Source organism: Anolis sagrei, chromosome 4, assembly GCF_037176765.1.
Source record: "Anolis sagrei isolate rAnoSag1 chromosome 4, rAnoSag1.mat, whole genome shotgun sequence".
Lineage (NCBI taxonomy): Eukaryota > Metazoa > Chordata > Lepidosauria > Squamata > Dactyloidae > Anolis > Anolis sagrei.
The window spans coordinates 198,895,632-198,923,337 of NC_090024.1; the positions used below are offsets into that span (position 1 = coordinate 198,895,632).

The 27,706-nt window shown below is 38.0% G+C and overlaps 1 protein-coding gene across 3 annotated transcripts; it reads right to left on the reverse strand.

Moving 5' to 3' along the window:
• Positions 1-612: 612 nt before the first annotated feature.
• On the reverse strand, positions 613-26,357 carry TRAF3IP3 (TRAF3 interacting protein 3). 3 transcript variants are annotated; one of them, XM_067468075.1, is made up of 14 exons: positions 26,081-26,357; positions 25,181-25,362; positions 17,339-17,679; positions 16,209-16,344; positions 15,746-15,803; positions 14,190-14,214; positions 13,147-13,176; positions 12,502-12,597; positions 9,195-9,266; positions 8,080-8,220; positions 5,791-5,928; positions 3,341-3,479; positions 2,201-2,263; positions 613-1,090 (listed from the first exon to the last, which is right to left on the reverse strand). In XM_067468075.1, exons 3-14 carry the CDS (start codon positions 17,618-17,620, stop codon positions 1,026-1,028), a joined length of 1,245 nt encoding a protein of 414 aa, XP_067324176.1. In that variant the 5' UTR covers positions 17,621-17,679; positions 25,181-25,362; positions 26,081-26,357; the 3' UTR covers positions 613-1,025. The 3 variants fall into 3 exon arrangements, with proteins under 3 accessions (XP_067324176.1, XP_060628810.2, XP_067324175.1); XM_060772827.2 differs by lacking the exon at positions 25,181-25,362; XM_067468074.1 differs by lacking the exons at positions 25,181-25,362; positions 26,081-26,357 and adding an exon at positions 18,895-19,061.
• Between the last annotated feature and the right edge of the window lie 1,349 nt (positions 26,358-27,706).

Genomic DNA, 27,706 nt, shown 5'->3' on the forward strand with positions numbered 1-27,706 from the left:
TCTGGGGACTCCAGATTGAGAACCACTGCTCTAGATCCTGTAATATCCTACTGCTGATCTATAAGGGATGACTTTAGTAGCTCAATCAATCAATTGCCTAATTTAGGTCACATGACTGCTGCCTTACTTAGGCAGCAATATATCCTTCCTTGGGAACCCTGAAAGAAGAATGCACTTATTGATTGGAGTTAGTACCTCCTTAAAACTCCAGTAATGCTATCACAGTGAATTTAACAATATTGGGATAGGGATCTAGATGTTCATTTCAACACATGTGGACTAAATTTACATGGCCCTTCTTTCATTCCTGCTCTGAATCTGATGACGAAGAATCATGGAGAGCGGACCTAGAATTGGTAGATGTATATGCTGATATCTGATCCTGAATGAATCGGAACACTGAGGTTTCACACTTGAATGACATTTTAAAGTGACTGTTTTATTGAAATTGTATGTTAGATTTATACTTAGTACGTAGAACTGGGTTAGAAGAAGACTTAGTGCCTTTATTCCTATATCTTGTTCTCTTAAGTTCTCACTTGTCCGAGCTATTATTTTATTTAAACCCCTGGGTTTTTTTTTAAAGCAGTAGCAAAGTGGAAATCAGCAAAGTGCAGGCAAACAAGATTTATTGCATACTCCAATAAACACAGCTTTATATCAAGAGAACATTTAAAGCTGGTGTGTGGAAATTTCTCATATAGATACACATTACATGATTACGGCTCTTACACAAGAGCACATCTAAAGCTGGTGTGTATGCTCAGACCCAGCTTGTGAAGAATGATCCACAGCATACCAATTACAACATTGGTTGGCTAGAGGCCCTGCTACCAGTTTAGCTGGCCTGTCTTTTGTAGTTCATCTTGCTAAATTTTAAATTCCTTTGACTGACTGTGCATCAGTAAATGGAACAAAGCAAAGTTAATCATAACTCAAAACACTTGCAAAACACTTATTTTCAGTGATCCATAGGATATCAATTATAACATCCCGGTTGGCCAGAAATCCTGCGACCAGTTTAATTAACCTGTCTTTTGCAGTTCATCTTGCTGAATCGTAATTTCCTTGGATTGACTGTGCATCACATCTGTAAATGGAGCAAAGCAAAGTGGATTGTAACTCAGAACACTTGCATTCTTTATTATTTTCTGTCTCTATCTGTACTACTATTTTCAATCACTAATACCCTATTCAAACAGTTATGGGAAAGGATTCTCATTCACCTAACATTTGCTAAATTGGGCTGAAAGCAACCTATCCTTGTGGCAGTTACCCACACTTCAAGTTTGCTGAAAACAACAACATGCTCCGCTGGTCCATTTTCAATCTCCGTTAAAGCAACTTCGGCACATTTCGTAGTAGGTCAGATGCAAGTCTACATCATTCTGCCAAAAGACCTTCTCATATCTGGCTTGGAAGTATAGCTCCAAGGACATAAATAGAAGGCTAAGACTAATGGATGTGAATAGATTCATTTATTATCCTGGTCATCATGTAACCAGTGGGACTAAAGAGAAGTTGTTTAGATTCTTTCCCCTCATTAATGCAAAGCCATTTTCCTCCTATGCACATACTACTACTACTACTACTACTACTACTACTACTACTACTGCTAACAATAATAATAATAATAATAATAATAATAATAATAATAATAATAGTTCTAGACTGCCCTCTTTCCAGATTGACTCAGGGTGGTTAAAAAACCATGGACTAACATGCTATCGTATGTTGTCTTTCTTTTCCACACAACACTGCATTCCTACCTATATAGTTTTTTCTTGCAGGCAAAATGCATGTGCACCATACAAATGTCATTGAAATGTACAATAAGGTAAAGATTATTTATAATGTGCCGTTTTCCTACATGGATACAAACATCTTGTTAAGTGAAGCTACCCCACACTCACAATTCCTTGAGTTCAGACATCACACTTTTCAAGTGGCACAAAAAGTTAACCATAATTAGAAAACAACTGCCATGTTCAGGTGTAAAGTTGGTGACTTGTCCCTTTCTTTGTGAAAGTAAAATAGGACAATGATTTTAAAGACAAGTGCTTGTAGTAGTAATCTCTATACCCCTAAATATTTAAAGACATAGGAACCAAATGGAATGTTAAAATTAAAGCATTATACAACAAATAAACTCTGTTTGTCAGCCTGCATGGTCATCATTACCATCCTTTTGAATACTTACCATGCAAACATTTAATTGTTGCTTTCAGAGAGGGGCCCTCTTTTTCTTGAGTTTGCAGTCTGTCTGAAATTAATGATTAATTAACTTTTTAGAAATAATATGTAACTATGCAAGGCTTTTCTTATAATATTTAGCATCTGCAGTGAGAACTAGATTTAAAAAGATAGATTTAAAAGCTCTAATCTATAGAAGTCAAAGGAAAATTCTTCCTGGTGGTTTATGCGCAGCATCTATTTGCAAATCCTTTCCTTTTCTGAATCCATCTGAGTCAGTCAGAGTTGTGTTATCACCAGTGCACAGGTGGAGAAATAGAGTAATACATTATGTAACTGTTCAGTATCTCCCAGCAGCTCAACGGCCTCAAGGGGAAAATAAGCCCTAAACTTCCTGACAAGTTAATTTTAAGCCTTTTAAGTCAATTGTCCTGTTCATCTGCAGTAGCTGCTTGGATTTGACATAAAATACAAAAAGGTGTATCACAATGCCTTCTAGGTCATTGAATAGAGGGTACACAGAGAATTGCATGCCTGAAAACATCTCTGCACAAGGAAAGCTATTGTGTTAAATGAAAATCTTTTCACAAACCCGTAATTTGAATTGGAAGATCTTTCAAACAAAATATATATCATTCATTTGGCGGAGGTACAGTCACAATTCATGGCTGTGACGTGTTCCCACAAACATATGAAATCAGCTCTTTGGTGCATTATTATTATTATTATTATTATTATTATTATTATTATTAGCTTTATTTGTACCCCGCTAGCATCTCCCGAAGGACTCGATGCGGCTTACAAAGGCCAAGGCCTCAAAACATAACATAACAATACAGAATGAATGCAGTTTGACACCTCTTTTGATTGCTATGGCTCAATGCTAAGGGAACCTGGGAACTGTAGTTTGGTGAGGCCTCAGCACCCTTTGGCAGAGAAGGCTAAAGACCTTATTAACTGAAACAACCATGTTTCAATATAATGGCATACTGTGGGGGAAAATTGATGTCATACTGCATTAATTCCTCAGTGTAGATTCAACCTTAATCTCTACAGAGGAAATTCTGAAGCCATGTTGGAAATAGGTGGCCAGTACTTTGTCTTAGAGCTGTAGTGATCCAGCTTTCTGCTTCTACAAATGTCTTACTTTCCATGGCACTGAAGTTCTCCACTGCAAGCCTCTTGTCTTCTTTGACATCATCAGGTTTTGCAGGCAGACTTGTGTGTTCACTACTCTCCAAGTCCTGCAGGTTTTGGTGCATCTGAGAGTTCCAAGTCTCTGATTGCTGCAAAGAAAACAACAACCACAAGAGCAAAGGGCTGGTTAGCAAAATAAATAATGAGTCTGTGTAGCTCCTCCTTATATACACACTTATTTTAAAAAAGCAAACCATTTATCACTTTATTTTTAAAAAGAGCTGATTCAATGCCTTAAAAGAGAAAAAATGCCAGCTGCCACAATGAAGATTTGTGCTGATCCTTTAAGTGTGCCTCTCAGTGCTTCATCACGCTTATTGCTGATTTGCTTCCAAACACTATCTTAACTTTTAAAAAAAAGGTTTAAAAGTGGCACATTTCAATTCGTAGTTGTCTTGCTTATGAAGTGGGCATGTCCAGCTCCTTTGGGCATATGGAGAGAAGGAAAAGAGGGTGGAAACATTCTAAATATAGGGAGGGAGGAATTAGACGTCCCCTTTGATCACCACAATTCACACAATAATGAAATGTATCAGGTTTAAAAAAAGAAATCTCACATTTCATCTAGGAAGAAGTCACTCCAGAATACTGTGGGAAAAGAGGCAAAGCAGCACAAAACTTTTAATTGGTAGAAAAGCATCTGAATTTGAAAAAAGAAGGATGTATGGTAATACCGTATTTATTCCTCTTACTGCTTCATCACGCTAGAGAAAAAATCCACTTAAACTCCAGTTTCTGCTGATAAAGGCTCCTCCGTAAACCATAAACCTCAGAATTCTTCAGGAGGCAGAAACGGGATTTTAAGTGGATTTTTCTCTAGTGTGTATGCTCCATCTGGACCAGCCCACAAAATGACATTTTCAGAGATGAAAACTGGATTTAATATGATTCCAGAACAGTGGTTCTCAACCTGTGGGTCCCCAAATGTTTTGATCTTCAACTCCCAGAAATCCTAACAGCTGGCAAACTGGCTGAGATCTCTTGGAGAAGCCAAAACACCTGGGGACCCACAGGTTGAGAACCACTGTTCCAGAAGATAATAGGTTTTCTGGTCTGCATCAAGCATTTGTATATAATCACTTTAAAAATACTTTGCAAGGGGAAAATTGGCCTTTATTTTAAAAAAACCGAAAAAACAAAACAAAACAAAAATCCTGTGGGGTTTAAGGTCAGCAATTGTGTTCTGATAAACTGAATCTGATTTTGGAACCAGAAACTGACCATAAAACAAATGTCTATGACTTGGATTATGACTTCGGATCTTCTATGGTTTTAATAGTTGGTTTTAATGTACTGATATGCCATGATTTTAATTTTTACTAATTTTAATGTATGTGTATATTGTATTTTTATGTTTCTGCTTGAACAGCATATTATTATTGCCAATCTGGAAGCCACTCTGAGTCCCCTTTGGGGTGAGGCAGAGCAGGGTAAAAATATAGTAAATAAAATAATAAATAAATGTCTAGACCAGGGGCAAAATCATTGTTTCTGAACTACTTCCAAAAACAAAAAATGTAATAGAATGTACAGACAATGCACCCATGGTGGTATCATCACAAAGAGCTTAAAAATAGGTGGTTTGCTTTGTGAGAAGTTTATATATATATATAGTTGCTAAAGCAATTAGATCAATGTGGAGTCACATCCTGGAATGGAAGAAAGTTCACATAATGATTGCTATGATAAAAAATCATCCTGATCCCTTGTGATTCATTACTACAGCACCATTAACTTTCAAAGATATATCCAATGGAAGTATCTATGCTTCTGGGTCAGAATAGTGGACAATTTTAACCTATTGTTAGACCATATTGCTCGCGATGAGGATTATTAACATGAGAGTAGACCAGGGATGGAAAACAGTAGGTGTGAGTGCTTTTTTCCTAAAATTCTCTCCCCAAATTCTGAGAATGTTCTCTTCTCTAGAAATTGGCAGGAAGGTCATGTCTGATTTATTTAGGAATCCCAAATTTGCATGTGTGGGTTCCCCTAAAATAATCTGTTGTGGCCCTTGTGATACAATTTGCCAGGTTTTTGGCCAAAACATTAGAGGGGAGATGCTGAGAACCAACAAGAATCTGGTAGATCATATGTAGCCTAAAGGCCATGTAATTTCTACCATGGTTAAAGCTTATTCATCTTGATGTTAGGCACTGCACCCAATTTAAATTCTGTTTTTGAGTATTTGGGGCTACAAATCCTGGCTGCTCTGCATATTCTAGATAACTCCCGGAATACCTTATCATTGGCTAATGCTGGTTGAGTATCTGGTGTTTGTTCCAAACAACCAAAATACCAAGGGACCTTTGACCTAGAACAGCTTTATACGAGATTGCTTGCATGAAAAAAAAAAAAGAATCTCAAATACAATCCTGTAAAGAGATAGAAGGAATTTACCTGAAGTTTGTTTTCCAAGATGAAAAGCTTATTTTCTTGTTCGGCATACTTGCCAGGGTGGTGGCTCCAGTCTTGCTTTAATATGCTGCACTGTTCTTTCCAAAGGGTACACTCATCCTGTACAATAGCTAAGGTTCTCTAGTAGGTGATATGAGAGTCAGGCATAAACATGTTAGAATCAGGGCATAAGCAAGTTACTCTCTGGATGATAATTTCCAGAAATGCCTAGGACAGTGGTTCTCAACCTGTGGGTCCCCAGATGTTTTGGCCTTCAATTCTCAGAAATCCTAACAGCTGGTAAACTGGCTGGGATTTCTGGGAATTGTAGGCAAAACCACCTGGGGACCCACAGGTTGAGAACCACTGCCCTAGGCAGTATGACCATTAGACTTTTCCAAATACTGACCAGAATGTTAGCCATAATTAATACATATGCTTTGTGGAAAGTCGAGTAAGCCCTTTCCTATACCACACATGTTCGTACTTGTGTCTGCTTGCCTTTATTAGCCTATTTAACTCAACTTCCTGGACCATTCCTAAGATTCATGGCTATGGCCTGTAGAGTTGTTTGGGCAAGGAATATGCAACTAAGAAGCGTTGAAGACACTTGCTCTTTTCAGACTGCCAAAAACACAAGGAAGCAGGCTCTGAAGCCATTGGGGAGACATTAATTGCATGATTTCCATTTCTTTGTGACATATGTTTCTCCTAGACAAAGAGCTGTGCAAAACTCAAAAATTCAAACACCCTTGCCAACAACTCTTCCTTTGCTAGAAGTCTTCTCTAATATTCAATGTCCCCTAGTTATTAGCTTTTTATATGGTGCCATCCAGTGGAGAAAAAGAAGAGAAAGACTGTAGGATCAAGCTGGAAAATATATCCAATGTGTTTCTGGATTTGTTTCTCATCTCTTTCAACACCATACTGAGTGCTGTTTTGGATTGCAACTAGCATAGTAAAGCAGTAATTTTTCCAAGTTTGGGGGCAGAAGAGCTGTAGGTTCATTGGCAACAGACTAGTGTGGTTTGTATGTGTAATATTGTTTTGCTGTGGGCAGACAGCATCCTGTCTCCTTTTTATTGATTAAGTAATAATCAAGAAAGAAGTTGGCCATAGCAGAGCACCTGGTGAACCAACATGGACACAGCATATTATTTGAGATCACAGAAATGATGGACCACTCTAACAACCACTATGTTGGAATACATAGAGAAGCCATTGAAATCTACAAGCATGTGGACAATTTCAACAGAAAGGAGGAAACCATGAAAATGAACAAAATCTGGCTACCAGTACTAAAAAAAAACCTTCTAAAATCAGGACAGTAAATAAAGAGGAAAACTAAAAAAGCAGGGGAGTTCCGGACATGGCAGAAACCAGCCAGGCTTTGAAGCTGCAAGGTGATTAAATGCTAATCAAGGTAGCCATTTGCAACATTCACACTTGCCGCAAGCAGACAAGAGTTCTTTCTCCTACTCTGGACATTCCACAGATAGATAAACCTCACTTGCCTAGTTCTAACAAACCTCACAACCTCTGAGAATGCCTGCCATAGATGTGGGCAAAACGTCAGGAGAGAATACTTCTGGAACATGGCCATACACCCCGGAAAACTCACAGCAACTAATAATTATCACTGGACTGTCTAAGAATATTTGAAATCAATAATTCATAAAAAATATAAGGAAATTATATTGAGCAACATTATTAACATTATTAACCCACTGTGCCCCCGGTGACGCAGTGGGTTAAACTGCTGAGCTCTGCTTTCCTTCATGAAAAGGGATCTGGGGCTTGAAAAGAATGGCAAAGATGAGCTCTGAACCAGAGACTCTCTGGTTTGTAGCTTAGCCACTCAACCACCTTTCTACAACAGTGGCACTTTTTCTGTAAATATTATTCCCCACTGGATATATGCTCCTGTTTTTCAGCATGGATATATTTCTGTGTAGGACATGAAAAATAGATGCTGAGAAAGGAGAAAGAACATTCTCAGTTTCACAGAGTGGAAATCTGTGAGCATTAGAAATGAAATGTTACTACCAGCAGCAAATCCCAAACCCTCATCTGCTGAGCAACAGGGGAAGATGATGCCTCAAGTAGAAAGAAACACAGTGATCTGCTCAAAAAGATATTGATCAATCCTGCTCTGAAAACATACTTTGCTCATGCTGCTTTCAAGTTTCACCTTTGTGGTTTACTCCATAGGTAACAAGATACCTCTATGTCATTTGGAGAATGGGAGAAAAATTCTGCCCAGTAGTCACTCTGCTGAACTCTCATACCTACCTGGACATTCTCAAGTTGTCTTTCTAGTTTCAGTTTCTCTTCAAGCAACTTCTGTAGAGACTCTTTCGTTTTCCGCTGATAGTTCTGCTTTTGATCTTCGAGATCCAGAATAACTCTTTGTAAGTTCCGCTTTGAGTACCTCTAGAGAAAACAACAGAAAACTAGAGAATGATTCCTAGTGTTAATGTATTGGGTTGAATTCAGACTAATTTAGCCATCATTAATGCCAAAGAAAGCAATGTCCAGAGATCTAGAGGCTACATTTACCCTGATGTCTCCAACACCAAGATTTCCCCCCAAAGGTTTTTTAAGTGTTCAACTCTTTTAATTGTTAATTTTAAATTGGCTTGAAATGTTTTTAATCGTATGCTTTGAAATATTTTCATGCCATTAATCGTTTTCATTTCTTTGTATATTTTAATAATATTGTATTGTTTAAAATATAATCTCATTTTGCCCATGAGATTGACCTAATTATTCCCATTAACACAAGATGAAAACTGGAGCAAAGCAGCAATGTTTTAGTTTTGACTTAGGACCATTTTTTCTTGTAATACAGGCCACAAATTTTTTAAGTGTAACACTAATCCAGACATAATTATTTTTTTAAAACCCAAACATTCTGCTCTTACAACCTCTGAGGCGCCTCTAGACCGTGGCCATACAGCCCGAAAAAACCTACAACAACCCAGTGATTCCGGCCATGAAAGCCTTCGACAATACAGTGATGACACTCCTTTTGATTTCAAGCAAAACATTAGTATGCTGCTCTCTCGTGTACTTTCTAGACAGTCAAATGTGGTGATGTTTCAGCAATAATCATGTTCACTGGCACATGGACCACAAATACTAGGGTATTTTATTTACAGTTCTAACTGCATTAATCCTTTTAGATTTGGAAACCCACATCAAACATTTGGAAACACCTAGCGTTAGTATTAAGGAGTCTGATAAACAATTGGAAAGAACTAGGGATTATATACCATGTTATTATAAACCTTATCTGTAATAAGAAGACCCTGCCAGAATGCAGAAGTAGGCCATGTCTAACATACATGCCCAAGCTATCTCCACTTTGAGAAACAGATCATTTCTTTTTTATCTGAAGATATTACCTGAGAGCAAATCAGAAGCTGATTTGCCAAATTATCCACTCTGTCCTTGAGTTTGTCTTCGTTTAAGTGATCCTGACAGGAGAAGAAAGTTGTACATTTTGTATTACAGTCTAAACATTGGTCAAGAAATGAATATATACAAATGTATGCATATGTTGAGGTAGCCAAAGTCAATCCTGTAGGCCACAAATGGCCCATGTCTATTTTTGTGACTTTGTTCGTCTCTAACAAAAGCCAGACCATTACTTACTGCAATCTTATGCACACATACATCAATCATTGTGGAATCTCAGAGTTAACATAAAAAGCTACTTTGTAAGAATTGTAACCAAGAAAAGGAAATGAAAAGACAAAAAGAAAAAAAGAATATTTGATTAAAATGGTCCCCAAACTCCTTAGATAGCATTTGGGGGTGGAGGACGGGTGCACCATGTTTTCACTGTTCACCATCTAGTTGACTTCCCATTGCAAAATAAGACTCTTAGCCTTAAAAGCAGCTGAAAAGAGGCACAAATGTGGCCAAACTGCCTCAATATCCCCTATGTATCTGAAGGGGTCATTTGGAGCAATAAATAAAGATGTGGTACAGCAGGTTAAACTGCTGAGCTGCTGAACTTGCTGACTGAAGGGACAGCAGTTGAATCCAGGGAGTGGGGTGAGCTCCTGCTGTTAGCCCTAGCTTCTGCAAACCTAGCAGTTCAAAAAATGCAAATATAAGTAGATCAATAGGTTACTGAACTCCATGCAGTCATGCTTGCCACATGACTTAGGAAACATCTACGGACAATGCCGGCTCTGCAGCTTAGAAATGGAGATGAGCACCACTCCCCGGAGTCAGACATGACTAGACAATGTCAGGGGAAACCTTTACTCTACATCTTTATTTATTGCTCCAAATACATAACCTACCTACCACCATTCTATTCTGTTCTTCCAAAAGATAACCAATACTAGGTTGAGTTAAAATATTGTTTGCTCTTTGATTAATAGTTACTAGTGCTACCAGTCAAAAGCTATTGTGCAGCTATCCTGTCTTTTCTTCCATAGTAGACTTTATGCAATAAGAAAAAGAAAGATGGGAGAGAAGATGGGAAAATATAGGGAGGTTACAAATGAAAGATGGCATTACCCAGACAAGACAGGGCAACTACACAATACAAGTCTCGCCCGGTTCATTTAAAGTAGGTTGATGATCTGCATTAAAGCAGAGGCCTGATACTGTGGACAAATCTTGCCTTCTGTACATGTAAAAATGCAACTTTGATTCTCATTTCATTGAAAAAGAAACAAAATAGTTTCCTATTTTATAGTGATGGATTTTCAACAGGCAATGCCTCAACACTGACTGCAGGTAACTTCTTGTGCGTTTTTTTTCCCCTAGGCGCTGTTATACTGAAAGGACATGAAGTCCTTGGGTTACAAACAAAATTGGGTTCTGCAGGTCTGTTCTTAAGTTGAATTTGTATATAAGTTGGAAGAGGTAATTTTTTTAAGTGTAACTCAAGCCAAATATGTGTTTAGTTTTGAATAGCATAGGGAAAGGTTAACACCCCTGTGGTGTTTGCTTTGCTGTCTGTGTCCCTGTTTTGAGGATTTCACCTCACTTCATGTCCCTGTGATAACCAGATTTTAAAAACTTTGGTTTATTGTAGAAAAAAAATATTGGTGATAAAGCTTCAGTGGAGGCACCTTTCTCCCATGGTAACTCTTCCAGGAGTAAATTTCCCTTCCTAAGGGTAGGTTTCTTCTGATTTCCTGTTGTCTCCCCTTCATTTGTTAGGAGTTGTATGTAAGCTGGATGTTTGTAACTCGGGGACTGCCTGTATCAAAAAGAAACCTGAGTTTGGAACAAGCTTTTGCTTTTTCAACAGATTCATTTTTCTTCTCATATTTCAAAAATTCAAGTGTCAATGTTTCTGAGCTGCATTCTGTTTTGAAATCCCAATAGCAAACTGTTGTTCTGATGGAAAGCCAAAAATGGATTATGGTGGAAATTATCTATCAGAACAGAAATGCTCAAAAACAGAAAGTCTACACCCACCTGTTGCTAAGCTGAGGTTTGACTGCTGCTTCCTGTCAGCAAGGCTGTCAGCCTATTTTTCCCTGATCTGGTGAAGTGTGACAGAAATGTTACACAGAGGAAGTCTCAAAAACCACAATGTGCCATACAAGACATTTCTGTTCTGAAAGATCTCTTGCTGATCTTATTTTTCAATTTTTTGGCAAACTACATTGAACTGCATTTTTTTCTCAGCAAAATGCATTTTCTTCAATGTTATAATTTCAAGTCTCCATGAGGATTCCACACCCTGTGTGTGTGCATCTGTGTGCCATCAAGTCACTTGTTGACAAATGGTCACCACATGAATTTCTTAGGGTTTTATTGGGCAAGGGGTACTCAGAGCCGGCTTTGCTGGTTCTTCCAACTTTATAAGGTCTTTATTGTACAATAACGTTGTCTCCCTTTTGTGTTTTCCCCCAAACCTTCCCATATTTTCCTACTGCTTCTTCCATTTTTGTCCTTTTTATTCAAAAATAAATGTGAGGGGCAATATGAAGGATCCCATGTTTCTATATAAGCTGATTGGGTTTTGATATGTTCAAAGGCAGCCACCACACTCCCAGATGCAGAAGAAGAAAGAATTCTTGTTGCTTGGTCCCATCCTCCCCAGAGGCTAGATGAGCGGCCTAATGGCAGCAGAGTGAAGATTTTAATTTCTTTGTTTTGATTTTGGGAATTCTCTGGTTAAGGAGAAAGGACTTTTAATAACTGTGTTGTGTTGTTTTTAAAATGGGTAAGCTGTCTTGAATCCCAGGACTGGGAAAAGGAAAGTATAAGAATTAGTTGAAAGCACAAGACCATACATTCTGGAGTTCAAGGGGTTTAACAGCACCATCCAATCATGAACTTCTTCTGTTCTACAGTGGGATAAGATTGGATAGTAGAATATTTGGTCTCTATGTTTTCTAGTATGATATCAATGAAAACATGACTCTTCTTAGAAGACAGGGAGATAAAATGGATGGATGGCACCTGCTAACACCTATAGCTTAGCACCTATGATATTTTTGGAGGCAACAACATATCACTCACAATCTGAGTATCCTTCAGAAGCATTGTAACAAAACTAAAGATGAAAACATATACTTATGAATGTATACATGCCTTTCTGGCAAAGAATAGTATTATTTCTTTCTTGCAATAAATTATTCTAACGAAGTACTAATAGTGCTTCTGAGCTTCTCCAAGAAGATATCAATAAATTATGTAGAAAACATTAATAATCTCATAAAGGCTATTTTATACCTTCCAAGATTTTTCTGCTACTTGATATAAGTTGGATAGAAGCCCCTGTAAATTCACCATTTTCCGTTTCAGCAGTAGTTCTCGATATAGTGCCTCCTAGAAATGAAATAAAGAAATCGTTTCTGCTGGGAAATGATAGTATAGGTGCCATCTGGATCTCCCACGGGCAGGCCTTCCACAACTGGGTTGCCATTGCTCAAAGTCATTGTTATAAATTTGAACATTGCTTCACTTGCATTGAAAATTAAAGCAACCATCCTGTAGTTACTGCAAGACCTGGTGTTGGAATTTCTATTGAGCCACTGTTTTGTTTCCCATATTTATTGACAGATTTTAGTTAGGACCAGGCTAAATTCTGACTCTGTAGCTTCAAGCATCTATATTATGCCATCTGTTCCTGGTGATTTGTCTGATGTGCTCTGAGAATAGTTTCCACTTCACTTTCTAAAATTGTAAGTTCATCATCAGAAGGTTGATGATAAGAATATTACACAAATAAATAAATTTTACTGGCATCTGACAACAATGTAGAGACAGAAGACTCCCCATCAGTAAGAAGTTACAAAGCCAGAGACTATTACCAATAAGTCTCTGTCATGTCTGAATCCTCATAAATTACCACAAGTTAGTTTAATAATTACTCACTTCAATGTAGATAGAAAGCTGAGTCACTTCCTGAAATAAAACAACAACATGTATTTATGATTCTAACTGTGTTTAACATGGAAATGTCAAATCTGAAAAGGAAATGCAACCATCATTAATAGTATGCCAGAATTCTATCTGAGAATTCTGTTGTTGGGCAAATAAATGAGCCAGTGTTTTGGGTGCTGCCAAAACCATGCCTCCTACCCCAATCAAAGGTCACTGTATCCATTTTTTTCCTTAAAATTTATTTGCAATTAAGAAAATGGACAGAAGCTGCAGCAGAAGACCATGGGAGTATTGCAAGAGAAGGGAAGTTTTATAATGTCTGGACCAACAATAACATTCTAAGGAAGCAATCAAACAATAATATTGTCTTAAATCACCTTGTATTTACATTATTATTACAGGTATTTTATTGCTAGGAAGTGATGCTTGTTTGTTTTTTTGCCCAAGGCCCTCCAAAAATTTGACCACCCTCAACACTAAAAAAAAAAATGAGTTGGAATGGAGTCCACTGGTTGCTTTACCAAATGTAGTAAAATAGTCCTTGGAAATACCCAAAAAAACAGGATGCTGTATGATTCAATGAAAGTGTGACTTTTCCCAGTACTTAAGTGATAACTTTGCAACCCCACACAGACAGCATGAAGGAAAAGTCACACTATCAGCTTAGGAAATAGAAGTATAGAACCCAGCTAGAAAGATACTAGACCACGTTTATTGTATATGCTACATTCATTGCAATTCTTTTCAGGGTTTCAGAATGGTATAGTGGGTTGAATATTTTTAAAGCATTTTAAATGAAGACAGGTTATACCATATTAAAAACTGCAAATATTAGTCACCTTATCTTACCTCCACTGAGCAGCTTGTGTGAGATTGTTGCTAGACATATACAAGTGATTATGGAATGAAGGGATGATAGCATTAAAAGTACATTTATATTTTGGGGCAATTTTCTGCTGCTACATAACACATCTATTTGTTTTCAATGTCTTAAATGAAACTGGATTCCCATCACCATTTCAAGGTCTACTTACCTTATCAAAAACTTTGGTTTCACAGCTGAAAAAGAAAAAAATGACAGAACTTTATTTTCAAGTAATGGGATAATGGGACAGGGGTCGAGGTAATTACTTAACATGTCAATGCAAAATAAACAGAAAGCAACCTACTGAAGAATTCACCAAAGATGAAATCTAGAAAGAAATCTCATTGTTAATAAGTTCTCCCAAGTAGCACCACCAATGGAAGTACGAACTGTACTTCTATGGAGCATCCAAGAAATAGTATATTCATACCACATATATTCATGTACCACATATATTCATATGTACAAGAGTGAAGGTTTGCAATCAGTTTCACTGAACTCATCCATGCTGCTGATTTGTATAGGTCATGAAATGGTTTTCAATTAACAGAAACCCACTCATTTTCAGCATGTGTTTTACCTGGATTCACTGTGTCTGAACTGTTGATAGGAAAAGGTAAAGCTTTCCCCTGAGATTAAGTCTAGTTGTGTCCGACTCTGGGGAGTGATGATCATCTCCATTTCTAAGCCAAAGAGCCGGCATTGTCCTTAGACACCTCCAAGTTCATGTGGCCAGCATGACTGCATGGAGCACTGGTACCTAGCTCTACTCACACTTGCATGTTTTCAAACTACTAGGTTGGCAGAAGTTGGGAATAATGATGGGAGCTCACCCCACTTGTTTCATTCAAACTGCAAACCTTTAAGTCAGCAAGTTCAGCAGCTCAGCAGTTTAACCCGCTGCACTACCAGGGGGCCCTGAATTGTTGATAGCCAAATTACTACTTTTACATTTTAGTACTAGGTTACTACTTTTTTGATCGTACCACCAAAATGTAAAATCCGTCCCTAATATGTAAGTAGCACGTAGGTGAACTAAGGCAACCGTGTATTCCTGCTGCATCCATAATGGGACGTCTTTATTTGCAGAGGGCTAATTAATAAAGCACACTCAAAAGACTGCACACCCTTAACATACCCAATCTCGTCTATAAAAAGACTGTATTTAAAAAGTCTTGAAAAAGAGGGAAGTGCAGTTTTTCCCACATCATTAGACCATATTTCTATAGGATGATTTTTGGATGTACGATGTGGCTTGTGAAAGCAAAGTATCTAATAGCTTTTAGAACAGGCATGGGCAAACGTTGGCCCTTCGGGTGTTTTGTACGTCAATTCCCACAATTCCTAACAGACTACCCATGCCTGTTCTAGAAACTGACTCTGGCAGTATTATGATTTGCTCGTTTGTTTTAACTGTTTTACAGTTGGATAGGGGTATGTTTTTATTATTATGTTCAGAACTGAATTTTGCTAGTGCCATGTAACCTGCCTTGAGTCCCCTGCGGAGTGAGAAAAGGGGAGTATATATGAAGTCAATAAATAATGACGTAAATAAATATATAATACTAAAGAATGAAAAACACCCAAACATCCTCCAGACTAAATCCCAACTTTTAATACAAGTGGGAGGAAATAATTTGTCATGTCTCTTTAAAAATTCCAATATTCAGTATTCTACATGAAACATAAAAAAATCCAAAAATACACAGTAAAATACTTGCTTACTCTGTCTGTTGGCTTGAGTCTTTCTTTATTGCACTGGATTCCACAGTGGTTTGTGTTCCTGTATGAACATAAAATTCAATTCAAGTACTTCAACAATGAAGATTTAAATATTATTTAAGATTTTTGATAACACAGTTTTTTTCTTGTGAAAGCAATTAAAGATGGTAGAAACAAATGCAGATTTTTAAAAATATATTATTTTATTATTTTAATATGCATTTGTGAAAAAATAATCTAAAAATTTTCTAATATGTGGATAGGTAAAATCATATGTACTATTTCCATGACTTTAGGGGCTGTACTGTATTAATATTTTAAAGTTTTCAGCAAGAGAACAATTGTACTTAAATCTTTTAGCATCCATGGAAAAGTAATGTTCAAGTAATGCACATGAATGTAGGAAATGCACAATCAAGTCACTGATTGGCTAAATGGAAATGTGATTTTAAACTTTTCTGCTTACCTCTAGAGTTTTTAGAAACTTCCACGGTGGGCTTGTTTACAGATGAGGAGTCCAATTTGCTATCTACAAAAGTATCACGGAGGTCGCACTGAATAGCCTTGTGATGAAGTAGAATGATCTGATTACTCCAAGACTCCTGGAACAAAATTGTAATTTATTTCTCTTGAACCTGTTTTTCTCTTCATGATATTGGCCTTAAACCTGAGAAAATGAGTCATGGTTCATTTCTACTGAATTCAAGTAAATTAGGATTACTGATTAATCAACTTTCTGAACTGTCCCAGTATCAAACTGCCTTCCTTAGTAGCTTGCCTTATTTACTGTCTTATGCTTATTATGGCAAAATAGCACTATATTGGTATTTTAAAGACAACAAAGCAAACTGTAACCAAGGCACCACTCACACTGCCATTATAATGCAGACTGAATTAGATTATATGGCAATCTAGACTCACATAATCCAGTTCAATGCAATTCAGTCTGCATTATATGAGTCTACACTGACCATATAATACAGTTCAACCTGCATTATATGGCAATGTAGATAAAGCCTGAAGCTTTCCCTCTAAGGCAGTGGTCCTGAACCTGTAGATCCCAGGTGTTTTGGCCCACAACTCCCATAAATCCCAGCCAGTTTACCTGCTATTAGGATTTCTGGGAGTTGAAGGCCAAAATATTTGGGGAACCAGAAGCTGAGAACCATAGCTAAGGGAAGAGAAACCATGTCTGAAGTCAATGTGACAGGATATTCAATTATTTATTTAACATGTCTCTTTCTACTATATCTCCACAGATTTTGAGTGGTTTATAAAGACTGAAGTCATGGCTAACACATAGACCACATCAAGGTGGCAATAAATGAGGCCATTGAATTCACAGATTTTGATTTCTAAATTAACATGCTTTGAACTGGGCTTTAACTGCTATTCCTACTATATTACCTGGTCAGTAGACAAAGAGATGAGTAATATCAGTGGTTCTCAATCCAGGTGTTTTGGCCCACAGCTCCCAGAAATCCCAGCCAGTTTACCAGATATTAGGATTTTTGGGATTTGAAGGCCAAAACATCTGGGGACCCACAGGTTGAGAACCACTGCTGTAGATCTTTCATGGAAATCTTTGGTTCTTACCTCAGTGATCAAAGATGTTTTGGTGTCAGGAAGTGGCTGAAGTTCTGTTATTCCAAGCTCTTCCATTCTTACATTCCTCCTCCTGAAAAATTCTTTTTGTCGTGGGTTTTGGAGTTGCATATCAGTCCCTTTCCTTTGGTGTTTATCCTTAAGATGGGATATAGTCCAACCTTTCCTTTTAAGCTGGATTTCATGCCTCTCCTGCAGGCGCTCATATTTTTCTTCATAACTCTCAGGATGAGGACTGCGCTGGACACATGACTGGCAAATTCTAGACATCATGCTCACTGCATAAGTCCCAACGGTGCACAACTTAGTAAATACACCAGAGAGGTATTTTTCTGTGGAAATCAAACGAAAACAAGTCAGCACTTTACAATTTTGTGCATAACTATATATTTATTTATCGCAGTGTGTCACTACAAAAAGCCCCTGGTGACACAATGAATAAAACCCTTGTACTGGCTGAACTACTGACTGAAAGGTTGGCGGTTCGAATCCAGGGAGTGGGGGTGAGCTCCCATCTGTCAGCCCTAGTTTCCCATGCGGGGACATGAGAGAAGCCTCCCACAGGATGGTAAAACATCTGGGCGTCCCCTTTCAGATGGCCAATTCTCTCACAGCAGAAGCGACTTTATTTTATTTATTTATTTAATTTACTATATTTGTATACCGCCCTTCTCAGCCTGCAGGCGACTCAAGGCAGTTTACAGAAGCAACAATTCAATGCCCAACAACACCATAAAACATTTAAAACATTTAAAAACATTAACATATAATATAAAACCATAACAAGATCAATAAAACACTTTGCAGTTTCTCAAGTCGCTCCTGACATGACAAAAAAAACCCTACAAAGATTCAGTATTACAATATCAAATATTCTGTTGTGGACAAATATTCCGAGTTCCTACCAGAAGATAATTTTCCTCATTTCAAAATATATTTTCAGTTTCCAAGCCCAACACAAAATACTCAACTCCCACTACTTATCCTAGCAACTGCAATTATAGTACTGTTCTACTATTTGGACTTCAATAATATATTCCAAGAAAATTCCTAGTGTAATGTTAGTTTAGAAAAGAATCATTCATCTAATCAAATGTTTGGATTCCTGTTTTAAATAGTCATGCTTATGATGGAAAATACATGCAACATCCTATGCTGTAAAATTAGTTGCCGTCTTGAATCCCACTCTTGAGAAACAAAGTGAGAAGTGAGCCAATCAATCAGCTGAATTAAAAAAAATATACCACTGAACTACAAAGGTATCCAATGTGGTGTCTATTTTAGCTTCATTTTTAGACAAGAACCATTACTCTAACATCCACTGCTAACTATCGCTATGGCTATTTTACAAAGTGGGGTATCTTCCCTCAGCTCCTGTTTTACATTTGCATCTTCTGCTTATGTAGATTACTTGGGAATCATCAAATGAGCAGTTAAAGAAAATTCTTTGCTATTCCTGGAAGCAACAGATTCACACATTTCTGAAGGCAAAGTTCATTTTAACAATGGGCAGTCGCACCACTATATTTTAGTTGATCTCTGCTTACCTCCTCCAGTGGATTTCTTTTTCACATTCCCACTCTCCAAATTCTACTGTATTCCTGCTACTGTGCTATATCCCTTAATGATAAATCTTTAAATGCATTTACATTCACTCTGAAGGTGTAAAAACTGAACCTGAAAAACTACTGCTCAATGCCAGAGATTAATTTTGCTTCTACTCACTTGTTTCTCTGTGTTTTTCTGACTATAATCCAAAAAACCTAAGTGGGTAGTACTATAATTCTCTCAGAAGAATGGGCCCCTTTGTCAAAGCATTACCTCGCTACTCTGTGGTATATGAAGTATGATTTATTAATCTTTGCTTTTCCTAATTAAAACTTTTATGAGTCATGTGTTGCAATTTTGCATGCCACAGGGAGCCAAAAGAATTTAGGCTCTTTGCTTTTCTATCAGACGTTGTAAGGGGAGAGAAGTGGATGTTCTTTCAAGAACCTTCACCCACATATTATTCTTGTTTCTCCATGGCTGCTGACTATGAGACTCTCTGTGCCCTGAGCCAGTAGGATAATCCCTGTAAGAAGGTTCATGTGAGCAAGCCAGGCACTCAGGGAAGAAGGTTAAAATGAAACTGGCAGGCAAAATTTGGAGTGGGTTGGTTTGCTGGGTGGACACATCACTAGTTTTGAATGATTTGCAAAGGCTCCTGGCATACTGGACCACTCTAACAACTACCATGTCAGACAACACAGAGAAGCCATTGAAATCCACAAGCATGTGGCCAATTTCAACAGAAAGGAGGAAACAATGAACATGAACAAAACCCGGCTACCAGTATTAAAAAACTCTGAAATCAGGATAGTAAATAAAGAGCAATACTCAAAAAGCAGGGGAATGCCAGACATGATCGGGGCCAGCTAACACCTCCCAACAAAGGATGCCCCCAAGTAGAAACCAGCCAGGCTTTGAAGCTGTAAGGCCATTAAATGCTAATCATGATAGCCATTTGCAACATTCACACTTGCCTCAAGCAGACAAGAGTTTTTTTTCTCCCACCCTGGACATTCCACAGATATATAAACCTCACTTGCCTAGTTTCCAACAGACCTCTCAACCTCCAAGGATGCTTGCCATAGATATGTGTGAAATCTCAGGAGAGAATGCTTCTGGAACATGGCCATACAACCCGAAAAACTCACAGCAATCCAGGAAGCACTTTTGGTATCCATGGTGGGTGTTGTAACCAAACTCCAGTAATACCAGGGGCCCACTGTAATCAAGATAGTTGCTGCTAAATGGGGGTACTTGGAGAATATGCTACTGATAGGTGCTGGGGGTTTCTGAAAATTATAGTCGTAAAAAATTACTTTTACAAACTTTGAACAGTTACAAACTTTGTATAATTTTATAAACTTTGTATAGACAATAGTAACTGATGTCCCTTTGGTTCTTTTTATACATGCAAACAAATATCAGATGCATATCTTAAAGCAACAAGTGATTTCTCATGCAATTAATGAAAAGGACTGCAAAACCTTTCACTTAATTAGTGGAATGTCCTCCATGAAAACTCAAATAGATCTAACAATTGATGGTAGTTATGAAATGCAGTCATTCAAAGTAAAGCAAATACCCATGTTTTCCGTTGAACACCCCCAAGTGGTCATCATTTGTCAAATAAGAAAATACGCAAGCTGTTGTTGACATCTTGGCATTAGTGTGAGTTTTCCTCCACTAAGAATTATTTACCTGTGTAAAACCTTATATCCCACCCCTTCTAGTGTGCACACAACATTCAAGAAGGTCAACAGTAGTGAAAAGAAATATACTGCAATAGAATTGCAAGATATAATAAAAGCAAATCAATAACATAAATATGACATTGCATTAAATGGCCAAACAGAATGGTCTTTGGTGTACAGAAAAATGCAGTCAATGAGGTGTAAGTCTATCTGAATCAGAAATTTTAGTAGCTGTGAAGAGGTACTAATTCAGATTACTGACAAGGTAATTCATCACTATTACATTCCTTCTGTCAGACCTTCCTAACTCTTCAACTTAGTTCATTGCATGGTGGCTATTTGTGAAAATAAAAATTATCAATTCATACTCTTTGTCCTTATTACTGAAACCCGTGTACTCAAATGTTTCTCATAGAGGGCTACAGAGTAATTTATAATGGGGTGTGTGTGTGTGTGTAGATTCTTTCTTCACCAGGGAAATAAGATAACATAATCTTTGAACAGATAATAAATGTCTATTATGGTAAAGTATTTCTACATCATCTATTCACCTTCTTTACAGATTCATTCTCATTCATTTTTTTGTTTTGTTTTTCTCCCACCTCCCTTCCCCACCCCATCCCATCCGCCACATTTTCCTCTATATCTTTAACCACAAACACAATCTTCTTAATCTTTGTACAATATCTATGCTGGCTTCACCTTCTTGTACCCATTTCATATAAATTGTCCACTTCTCCTTAATTTATTTTTATTTATTTATTTCGTATACTTCTACCCCGCCCTTCTCAACCCCCGAGGGGGGACTCAGGGCAGCTTACAAAAAGCCACATCTTGGTGCCCACACAAATACAATAACATATAAAAACAGTAATAAATGGTCAACAGTTAAAACAATAAAACAACAATATATCACAGTACAATTGTGATATATTGTTTGGCAGAAAAAATGAAATGCAAAGATACAGAATGGGTGACGCCTGGCTCGAGAGCAGTACGTATGAAAAAGATCTTGGAGTCCTCGTGGACAACAAGTTAAACATGAGCCAACAATGTGATGTGGCGGCAAAAAAAGCCAATGGGATTTTGGCCTGCATCAATAGGAGCATAGTGTCTAGATCTAAGGAAGTAATGCTACCCCTCTATTCTGCTTTGGTTAGACCACATCTGGAATATTGTGTCCAATTCTGGCCACCACAATTCAAGAGAGATATTGACAAGCTGGAATGTGTCCAGAGGAGGGCGACTAAAATGATCAAGGGTCTGGAGAACAAGCCCTATGAGGAGCGGCTTAGGGAACTGGGCATGTTTAGCCTGAAGAAGAGAAGGCTGAGAGGAGATATGATAGCCATGTATAAATATATGAGAGGAAGCCACAGGGAGGAGGGAGCAAGCTTGTTTTCTGCTTCCTTGGAGACTAGGACGCGGAACAATGGCTTCAAACTACAAGAGAGGAGATTCATCTGAACATTAGTAAGAACTTCCTGACTGTGAGAGCCGTTCAGCAGTGGAACTCTCTGCCCCAGAGTGTGGTGGAGGCTCCTTCTTTGGAAGCTTTTAAACAGAGGCTGGATGGCCATTTGTCAGGGGTGATTTGAATGCAATATTCCTGCTTCTTGGCAGGGGGTTGGACTGGATGGCCCATGAGGTCTCTTCCAACTCTTTGATTCTATGATTCTATGATCCTGTGAACCTTCTTGGGTTATACCTATAATACTGTCTGATTGGACTTGCTCAAATAAATAGTTATTCCAGTTTTCTAAACTCCATTTTTTCCATCATCCCCAAGCTATTACCCCCATTCCTGCTATAATGATTGCTTTAAATAGATATTGGTTGTTTGCATCAATATTTTTGTTCCCTATATTGCCATTAACATAAGTTCCATGTTAACCTGAATTGTTATTTTGAACCATTTCCCATTTTTTAAAATTATCTTATCCCTTTTTTTCTTTTGCATTTAGACAATCCCACCACATATGTGCATACCAGCCTTTCTCTACTTTACAATGCCAACACATTGAGCTTAGTCTTGTTCTCATATTTGCAAGTTGGACTGGTATCCTATATAATTTACAGATACATTTTCTTTCTAACTCTTTATATATTTTTCCAATTTAATATTCTTAACCCCCTTCTTTATTTCTTCAGTAGTTTGTTTTGTGAGTAGCCCAGCTTACCTCTCCATATCTCTCCTTATGAACCATCTAGGAACTTAAGATCGTCTGGGGAGGCCCTACTCTCGATCCTGCCTTCCTCGCAGGTGCGTTTGGCAGGGACAAGAGACAGTGCCTTCTCAGTGGTGGCCCCTCAGCTATGGAACTCTATATCTAGGGATATTAGATCAGCCACCCTCCCTCCTGACTTTTCAGAAAGGAGTAAAAACCTGACTTGAACAAACACAGTACAATGAAATAACGAACATGGAAAGGCTAGACAATGCAAATGGATAAGGAATTGATCTGAAAGACATGGATGTTTATAGATTTAATTGTTTTATATGGATTTTTATTTTGTTATATTAAATGTTTTTAATTGATATGTATGCATGTATATTGTGGAATTAAATTGTTGCCAATCTGTATGCCACCTTGAGTCGCCTTCGGGCTGAGAAAGGCAGGATAAAAATGCTGTAAATAAATAAATAAATTCCTTCTGCCATTTATTTTCTAGTGTTCTTACTACATCTTCATCATCCTTTATCATCATTTTATATACTTCTCCTACAAATCCTTTCTTTGTTTTCTGTCCTTTTGTAAATATACTTTCCAATTTTATAATGGGTTCATAACTACAGACATGAACAGTTTTGCATCCAATCTGGATTTCCATTTTAATGTGTTTACTATAAAATCCTTTTTTTAAAAAAAAAAAAACTAACTACAATTTGTCTAGTTTGAATCTATGGGGTGGAGAAATATATTGAAAAATCCCATTGGAGGATTCTGGCAGAACTTCCCTCTCCCAACTATGGACTGAGTCCTGTTCCTACATTTCAATTTAGCATCCCTGCAATGCTGCCCTTAGAGACTCTTAAGCAAAATAATTTGCAATTTAGACCGATTTCTAAACTAATTCCAAACAAGTTCAGAATAATTTCTTCCCTTCTTTACTCTAGATTAAAACTCACAGCTCAGGGTGCTGAAGTTCTGCCAAATGAAGCCAGCATCCTCTGACTTTTCACGGCCAAGCAAGAACCCTTTATAGCAAAATAGCAATGGTTGACTCTGTGATGTTGAGGTGGAATGTACCATTTCACACTAGAGGTGAATGTCCTCTTATGCTTTTAGGAAAAACAACACTCTGATTTTCTGTAAATCAGAACTGGAACTACAAGCAATGGATTGGGCCTTTCTCACTGACAAAGTAGTTTGTTCATACATTTGCATAAAAGGGGTTAATTGAGAAGACTCATAAAAAAAAACAACCCCATTGCACAGCCTGAAATGGTACATCCCACTCTACAAATTGAGGATTCTGAAACAGGTTGTGTGGAAGGATTGGTTCTCCAAAATTGTTGAACTGAGCTGCAATTCCAAATATTTCTCATCATTGGCAATGGTGAGTAGAAGCTTCCAGGAATTGCAGCCCAACAACATTTGGAGATCAGCACATTGCTTACTTCTGTGTTCTACTCCATTCATAGAACAGACCAAAGTGAAATATTGCCCAGTAAGAGGTGATTTCAACTTGAAGTTAGAGTTGGAAGTTTCCTACCAATCTTACAGAAAAGTTGGAGGAGATAAGCATACATACTCTCTACCAGTGTCCCATCTTTAATTACCAACCTTTAAGATGTCCTATACTATATATCTGGTTTTGTATTGTAATTGAATATTTGTGGTACCTATTTATTTATTTATTTAATTATTTAATTATTTTATTTATTTGCTTTTGTGTTTTAAGGGAATCCCTGTGCAATTGCTTCCTCCCATGCATTTTAATATACGTGCCAGATGGAGCTTAATCACACTGGAACCCACCTTTTTCCTCCTCCAGTTATGGCAAGTGACCCCATTACTATGTGTTATGAAAATGTCAGTAGTTATTAACTGAACAAATCAGTCAGGTTGTGTATCATATGTATTTGGTTGCTACAGAACAATTAAAATTACTACCCTGACTGTGTAGGTCATATATATCTCAGTCATATTACCCACTCCAGAGTTTTGCTTGAGTAGTTGCTGAAAGGCTATTGCTTTTTCCTTAATGTTGAAAAAACTATATTTTTATAATAGAAAAACAACCAATGTTTAATACTAAGTAATGATTATGCAGAGGTGGTTGTAGTCTCTTCTCCCACTGTCCTTGGCATCTGAATTACTTGCTTACTAATAACATAACATTATTATGGTCCATGCTCTCGTGACGTCTAGGATAGACTACTGCAACACACTATATGTGGGGTTGTCTTTGAAGACTGTTCAGAAGCTTCCAATAGTCCAACAAGAGGCAGCCAGGTTAATAACTGGGATGGCATACAGGGAGCACACAACTCCCATGTTGTATCAGCTCCACTGGTTGCTACCGAGCACAATTCAAAGTGCTGGCTTTGGCCTATAAAGCCATAAACGGCCCCAGCCCAGTTTACCTGTCCAACTGCATCTCTCTCTATGAACCACTGCAGAGATTAAGATCTTCCAGGACCCAATGCTCTTGGTCTCACCACCGTCACAGGCTCTATTGGTGGGGATGAGAGAGAGGGCCTTCTCAGTGATTGCCCCTCTGCTAGCGAACTTCCTCACTGGTTAGATCAGTCTCCTTCCTCCTGTCCTTCAGAAAGATGATAAAAACTTGACTGTGGGACCAAGCCTTTGGGACAGTACAATAAGGTAACAATAGGAAACTTTACCCTGCTGATCGGATCCGGTATGGCTGATCCGAGATGGTTTAAAACAATTTATTTTAAAGTGGAGATAATTGATTTTAGTGTTTATATATATTTATAATTTATTTTATGTTCCAGCATTGAATGTTTGCCGTATATATGTTGTGCTCTGCCCTGAGTCCCCTTCGGGGTGTGAGGGGCAAAATATAAATGTTTTAAATAATAAATAAATAAACCCATAAGCACTTTTTTCACAGACAAGCCACCAGCTTTCTATTAAGCCAGCAGTATTCCTTTCAGAGTTTCTGTATTAAGCAGCTGCTTGAAATATCTGAAACTCATCTCGAGCAAGAAAAATGAGAAATATTTGCTCAATTTAATGAGCACATTTGGGCAAAGTGATGAGGCCTTATTATTATATTATGGGGTTTCCTTCTCTCTTGGGCCAATATATGTGTCTCGGATAAATGCAAATGCCATTAATCATTCGGCACTGTTGTGCTGCCCAGTTTAAGCGGTGGAAATATTTCCCGTTCATCTTCCAGCACCACATTGTCAATATGGATAATGGCTTGGAGAAAAGGTTCCTTTTTAAGGCTGTGTTTGCTTCCTGTAGACTGAGAATTAAAATGGAAGGCTGCTACTAACAATTGAAGTTCTTACCTTGCCTTTTCCGTGGCAGGTCTGGGTGAGCTCTCAGAAGTTCAGCTCTGCTGTTGCTGAAGCACAAATGAAAAGATGCCTGTTTAGTTATCAAGTACTAACATGCTGTAACATCTTCATTCGGACGGATTCACTTTGCTGCTTTGGGTTATTCCCCCCGCCCCTCACTAAAGAACAGGAAATGCTCTGAGCTGCAACACTTCAGCTTGGTTAGTTCCTCTCTTCCCCCTTTCATTCTGTCATGCTCTGATATGACAAGGGAGTGACAGGAAACCCAGAACTTTGTAAGCAGGTTAATGTTGTGGTCACTCGAACCCGCTGTAGTCGAGTGGTCGACATGTCCACCGTTATCACTGAGACTCCAGAAATATCTCTTTGCAGGCTTCACGTTATCAGCCCTGGCACCTTGAACCTCAGTATCACGCCGTGAAATTGTGGTTGGCACACTGGGACCATATTGAAGTGTGATACTTATGGGAAGAAGAACTTTCTGCCTTGAGTAGAAAATAACTTGTATTCATTTTTGAACATTGTAGCATGCATGCATGTAAACAGTTGTAACTTTGCCAGCTTTGAAGTTTGATGTCTTTAATGAGTGTGGCATCTAAGGTGCACCTACACTGCCAAATTAATGCAGTTTGACTTAACTTTGACTGCCATGGCTCAGTGCTATGGAATCTTGGGATCTGCAGTTTGGTGAGGCACCAGAACTCTTTGACAGAGAAAGCAAAATCTACAACTCCCATAAATCCACAACACTGGGCCATAGCAATCAAAATGGATCAAACTGCATTAATTTGACAGTGTCGATTATAGGAAAGGAGATTCCACTTGAACATTAGGAATAATTCCTGACTGTGAGTGCTGTTCAACAGTGAAGCTCTCTGCCTCTTGGTATTTTGGAAGCTCCTTCCTTGGAGGCTTTTAAATAGAGACTGGGTGGCCATCTGTTGCTTTCACTGCCTGGCAGGGAATTGGACTATATGGCCCATGTGGTCTTTTCCAATGCTATGATTCTATGATCCCAGATGCACCCTAAAATTCATTAGGTATTCTTACACAAGTATGTCCCAGTCCTGCCTTTGTCTCCTCTACATCTACATTAAGAGCCAGTGTGGTGAAGTGGTTTAAACCAGGACGATGAAGGTTCAAATTTTTAGTCAGATATGGATTCCCATTGTATAACCTTGGGCAAATCACAATTTCTTAGCCTGCTCTGAATTAATCTTACCAAGAAAACCCAAAGGTATACTCCACAAGGCTGAGTCTGCAAGACTAGAGCAGGTCAATTGATGATAGAATGACTTGGCAGTCTCTCATTCATAGTCACCATACATGGAAGTCCATTTGGTGACAGTTAGCAACAGCAATAAGGGCTCACCAGAAATTAGGAGAGACCTAAAGGCATAGAATAATAAAAATTGGCCTACCCCGTGTAGATAGTGCTATACACCATGTGATAGCAATAATGTGTGTGCTCTGAACATTATAGAGTGTTGTGTAAATATGTCATACTCTTGCTAAAATTATTAATGGTATCGAGGAAATTACACAGATTGGTAAAATGTATCACTATTTGTATCTGTCTGCTGAATGCACCCTGTCTAAAATGTGAGAGCCCTCATG